The following is a 6,045-nucleotide window of genomic DNA, read 5'->3' as shown; positions in this document are numbered from 1 at the left end:
AACTAAGGAAGAGGCCAGCAGCCACAAGAGTTTCCCATTTCTTCCTTTCGAGTAACAAAACAAGAAAATCAGACAGACACAACACGAGCACACACACACATCTCCCGACTCTGAACGAATTTGTTTTCCTCTACACACACTACCCATGAAAAACGTGAAAAGAAAAGCTAAATCTAAATGAGTAAATCGTATGGGGAATAAATATATATAACAATAAAAGTATATATATTTTAAACAAATTTTTTATACTTATTACAAATATACATACACCATTAACAAAACAAACAGAAAAACCAAAATAGCGTTAACTTTACAAAAAACAAGGCAAACTTAATGTGTTTTTTGCAAATCTTTCTAGCCTAAAAAAAACAAAAAGAAATTACAAAAATCGAAAAAAAAAATTCAAATTCTACATGAATATAACGCATATGAAAATAAACCAGATTTCTTGTATAGTTAAATAAAATCATTTGTATTATATATAAAATATTAAAGATTAGCAAACAAAATACGCTAAATAAATATATATTTCTCGGAGGAAAAAGAGTACGAGCAAAGAATAAAAATAAAAACCGACAAAACCGCACTAGTTTATATTTATATTATATACATAACTAAAGTAAAATATAACAAATTATGCATACATAATGTACTTTAAATGTTGATAAACCAAAACAGAAAACGGAACACACAACATAGCGCATGCATTGCATTGATTTATATATTCAAGAAAGGAAATTTACATATTTGCGACCCAGAGAGAGATAAAAAAAAACAGAGAAAGCGTTTAACGGTTGGCAGAGCAGAGCAAGCGCACGCAGGCCTTTTGCTAATTGCAGGTAAAGCAGTTAACATTGTTAACAGCGGCATAGCAGTTTTAAAACAAAACAAAAATCGAAACAACTTAATTCTATAATAGAGCCGATGTAGGAAGAAAATAAAACAAAGATCGTGAAAGGAGGGCGGTGGTATAATATGTAAATCATATTTTCCACTTTTAGTCGAGACGGCGAAACAAATAAAAAAACAACATAAATATTGTGTAAAAAATGATTTATTATTAATTTATAAGTAAAACAGCAAAAAAAAAGGAGAACCACAACAAAAACGATGTAAGAAAAACAAGGAGAGAAACAACCAACAAAAGAACAACCAACAAAAAATATGAAAAGAATAAAAAAACATGAAAAATTGAAACCAAAATAAATGAGAAATTACAAAAAAAAAAATCTGCGTTTAAATCTCATCGAAACTATGTATATTGGGTACTTGAGATTGATGAACATAGTTACTTAAAACATTAAAAACATCTTAAAACATTAATTTGAATTCGGAAAACTTTTATGTTAACGTTTTTAAAAAGTCCATAGGCCTGATTTAGATTTGAAAATAAAAAAAAAAACATTTTTAGCCTACTTTTATAATGTAACTCCTTTTATATATTTTTTTAAATGAATTGTTTAATTGTTAATTGTTTTATATATTTTTTCTGTTGATTTTATATTATTTAAATAGGACATTAGTGGCGAATCGGAATATACATATGTATATGACTATTTTGCAATCACTTGTTTCTTTACAATATATTGCCCTAAAGAAGACCTAAAGACTTCATTTATTTACTCCTATATGTTTTTTAATATTTTCAAAATATATATAATAGGTTATCTGGTTCATTACCTATATTTTTATGTTGTAATACACAAACATTGAAGTTCCTAAAATTTTTAAAAACATCGATGTATATAACAGTATGCCAGTTATGTCAGTTATAAATAAATAAATGCCAAATTCACCAGATGGTGAAAAATGTGTGTAAAATGTTTGGAATGACATTTTACACTAGTAAAATTACATTATTTATTTATTTATAATTTTTTATTACATTTGACATTAGTACATTTCTAAACCAATGAACTTTTCACTTCTGTATTTTTACTAGTGAACGTTACAATATTGAATTTCTTCTTCTAAATCTTAAGAAAAGGCATTCTATGTTTGTTAAATTTTCAAAATAAGATTAACTGCAAGATTTTTAAACTTTTGTTGAATTTAAAGTAAAGTATAAGTTAAATTAAAAAGTTTTCAACCGCCTTTGGGGCAATTGGCAACGCGGGCAAACAGCCAAAACATCTGGTCTCCGGCATTTGAAAGCTCCACACATGCCGGCTGGTCTGGCCAAACAGCCTTTGTTTTCACGATTTGGCACCAACTGCTAACTGCATCCACCGCGGACGTGACTGGCAAGAGGAAACCAGAATCCAGCGAATCCCAGCCAGCGACGTGAGTAGACTTTGCCTTTGTTATTATTGTCAAGTTATATCCGAGTTCTAGCGTTACACTGGCGATCATACAGGCGGTGAATAATCGTTCGTGCAATCTGGTTTCGTCCAATTAGCAATTAACAAAAGCCCCTGGTGGCGTTCTCCTCGGGTGTAGTATAAAAAGCTTGGCCACCCAAGCCAGAGCATTGCAAATTGTTTATAGAGAGTGTTTTTTTATTTTATCAGCAGCGCTCCTTATCGCCAGCCACCCGCTTTCTGTTCCAGATTCCGCGCCCGCTACCCACTTTCCAAATTCCAGTTTCCAGTTGCAGCGCTTTTGTTTCCACCAGAAGTTCAGTGACGCCCCATCCGCCGATCGACCAAGTCGCATCCTCCTCAACATGGGTATTGAAAAGTGAGTACACCGAGGGGACTCCTATCTAGAGGGTGTGATTTATTTGTTGAGAGGGCTTAACTTAACTTGGCCACGTTTAGCGACAGATTCTAATCACTAATCTCACGAGAAAAGCTCTCAGCCTTTCGCCATCTTTTACAGCGGGGGCCAATCGAATAGGATCCAGAGTTTTTCCAGTTTCTTAGACATTTTGTAGATTTTTAACAAGGGGCGTAGTGATAACATATAGATGAAAATTTCAGAAAGAAACTGAAATAAGTGCAAGAACTTAAAATTGTTTAATAATACTACATTCTTGCATAAAATATTATAGCAAAATGTAGCTCCTAATCTTATCCAAATTTTCATTTAGATTGTGGGATCTCTGAGTTATTTATGTATGCCAGAAGTTCTTTAGTATTTTCTCCGTTTATGTTTATATTTTGACCACAGTTGCTGGCTTCTAAATTGGGCAATTGGTTTATGATTAACACGACCATTTTGAAAGGCTTATCATAATTTTTTATTGCACTTAAAGTTAAGATTATCTCAGCGCCAGCAAAAGAAGCAAGGCATGGGTATATTGATATTTTTCTTGAAAGGGATTTCATTTTATATTGTAAATAAAATAGAACAAGGTGTGTTATTTATGTTTAATAATTATTTGCGTTATGATCATGGCGCTTATGACTATTTCATCAGCTCATAAAAACCTTTGGCGACGTGATAAAACGACATTGCAATAACAATCACGTGCCATTGCTTATTGTTGACACTAAATTAAATGTTTCTCAATTGAATGTATAACCATTCCATTGTGCACTTTGTCCCTGCTCTCCTCCAGAATGCTACCCTTTACCCTCCGGCTGAATCAGTTGATGAGCCGCGCGGGCAGCGACTGCCTGTGCATCATCGATCGTGAGGCCGTGCCCAATGAGCTGAAGGAGGCCTTCGAGCAACACCGTTGCTTTGACAAGTCCTTTGACAGCAGCATCTCCTGCTTTAAGGCGCCCAATGTGGACCAGCCGGTGGTCTATGCACCCGTTCCTGAGTTGACCGACTATGATGATGTGAGGAGCTACCAGGCGGCGGCCAAGAACTCCATTCAGAAGGTGCTCAAGGTGAGTAAATAGAATATAATTAATTTAAAAAAATATTATTAACCTAATCCTGGTCTAGGCTGGATTCCAAACTCCATTACTGATTGTGCCCAAGGTCAAGCGTTTCCCTCAGGCCGAACTGTGCACCGTCCTCGGCGCTCTCGAGCAGCTCTATGTGGTAAGTATCAATACATTGTATTTAATAATATAATAAATAAATTATAAACAAAATATAAAACTTCAGCCCATTCAACTGCGTGAAGCTGGAGCACCGAAAAACACCCGTGTGACCACGCTGAGTGTCGAGATCGACGATCCCAAGGCGGATGAGATTCTCAAGGAAGCCCTAATCCTGGAGGCCGGTCGTTACGTGGCCCGCGACATTGGCGTGGGAGACCCGGAGCGCATGACCCCCATCCAAGTGGAGAAGTACATCAAGCCCTTGTTCGACAAGTTATCCGTGACTGTGATAAGTGATCTGGAGACCCTGCAAAAGGAATACCCTCTTTTTGCGGCTGTTAACCGGGCAGCTGAAGCCGTCGAACGCCATCGAGGCCGCATTATTTTCCTGGAGTACAAGCCCCCGAAGCCAGCTAGGAAGACTCTGATGCTCGTGGGCAAGGGTGTCACCTATGACACCGGCGGTGCTGACATCAAGGCTGGTGGAGTGATGGCTGGCATGTCCCGAGACAAGTGTGGAGCAGCTGCTGCCGCAGGGTTCATGCAGGTGGTCAATGAGCTTCAGCCGGACGATGTCCATGTTGTGGCAGCTCTTTGCATGGTTCGCAATTCTGTTGGCGAGGAGTGCTATGTGTCCGATGAGATAATTACATCGCGAGCCGGACTGCATGTGAGGATCGGCAATACCGATGCCGAGGGCAGGATGTGCATGACCGATGCCCTGTGCCGCATGAAGGAGATGGCCGTGGAAAAGAATCTGCCGGACCCGCATATCTTTACCATTGCCACTTTGACGGGTCATGCCTTCATCTCGGCTGGCGAGGGCCAGTCGATTGCCATTGACAACAGCGTGGCCCATCGGGAGGATCATGCTAGGAGACTTCAGGCTGCTGGTCAGGCCTTTGGCGAGCCTTTTGAGATATCCGTGCTGCGGCCCTGTGACTTTGCCTTCAATGCCGGAAAAGTAATTGGTGAGGATCTGGTTCAGGCCAATAACGCGCCGTCCGTGAGGACGCCGCGAGGACATCAGGTGCCAGCCGCCTTCATGATCATGGCTTCGGGTTTGGACAAACACGGCCTGGACTCCAAGGTGCCGATCAAGTACACGCATATCGATATTGCCGGCAGTGCCGGTGAGCATCCAGCAATGCCCACAGCTGCCCCTCTGGTCTCTCTCGTCAAGACCCATCTGCAAAAGTAAAGTCATATCGATTTGTACACTATTTGTGGAGACCAGACCCCATTTCAGAACTACACACGTACTTAGACACTTAAATGCATAGCTAATCAACAATATTATCCTTCTGTCCACTTGAAGCATCACTCGTCAAAATAAATGTATAATCATTGAAGATCCATCTATCTATTATTCTTGTGAAAGCTAATCAGACATCCTTTGGGTGGGATTAAATATAAAAAATAAGAATCTGTTTATATATATATTTAAACTTTCACAATATCGGTTAATCAGGTAGGTAGGTAGGTATACTTCCTACTTAAGATGTTATTTATTTGCTTTACATATACAACTAGGGATTTTAATGCTGCCTAAAAGTATGCTCTGATTTTTTACACATTCTTGTTCGGCTACAAAAAAAATAAAATAAATTTGATAATTTGGTATCCCAAAATTTAAAGAAAATGTTCAGCAAGGATCTTGAGTTTTTAAGTTTAGAAAATGTCTAAACACAAATATTTTTTAAAGTCTCTGATAAATTTATTAAATATTCTATATTTACAAGTAACTAAATTTCAAATATTTCAGTTTTTCTTGCTTGTTTTTTTTTTGTTTGCAGTTCCATTGTTTGCATAATTGGCTAAGCTTCGTGCATCTCCAGCTCTTTATGGTTATCTAAGGCTCTCTCTCTCTCCCTGCCCAACTGCCTCCTTTCCCTTCGTGCCTCCTCTTTTTTAGCGCCTTCTTCTTTTTCAGCTTGGCCCACAGCCTAGAACCCGTTAGTCGCTTCTTGGCCATGCTCTTTTCTTTGTGCCGCCTTGCCTTGGGGGCCTCCAGCTGGAGCTAAAAGCTGGAGCTGGGGCCTGCAACTTGGCTCTGTTGGTTGGGGCCACTTGTCAGCTGTCGCATGTGTCGTGGTACCGTTATTGC

General features: G+C 38.6%; 1 protein-coding gene across 2 annotated transcripts; it reads left to right on the top strand.

The window, feature by feature from the left end:
* Positions 1-2,135: 2,135 nt before the first annotated feature.
* Dip-B (Dipeptidase B) lies at positions 2,136-5,290 on the top strand. Of its 2 annotated transcripts, XM_017182333.2 has the most exons (5): positions 2,136-2,283; positions 2,550-2,679; positions 3,503-3,779; positions 3,838-3,936; positions 4,003-5,290. In XM_017182333.2, exons 2-5 carry the CDS (start codon positions 2,666-2,668, stop codon positions 5,137-5,139), a joined length of 1,527 nt encoding a protein of 508 aa, XP_017037822.1. In that variant the 5' UTR covers positions 2,136-2,283; positions 2,550-2,665; the 3' UTR covers positions 5,140-5,290. The 2 variants fall into 2 exon arrangements, with proteins under 2 accessions (XP_017037822.1, XP_017037821.1); XM_017182332.3 differs by lacking the exon at positions 2,136-2,283 and having other exon boundaries at positions 2,391-2,679.
* The last annotated feature ends 755 nt before the right edge of the window (positions 5,291-6,045 follow it).

The sequence above is a fragment of the Drosophila kikkawai genome, chromosome 3R, assembly GCF_030179895.1.
Source record: "Drosophila kikkawai strain 14028-0561.14 chromosome 3R, DkikHiC1v2, whole genome shotgun sequence".
In the NCBI taxonomy this organism is placed as follows: domain Eukaryota; kingdom Metazoa; phylum Arthropoda; class Insecta; order Diptera; family Drosophilidae; genus Drosophila; species Drosophila kikkawai.
The sequence above is the reverse complement of the archived record's forward strand: the minus strand, read 5'-3'. Positions and strand labels throughout refer to the sequence as shown.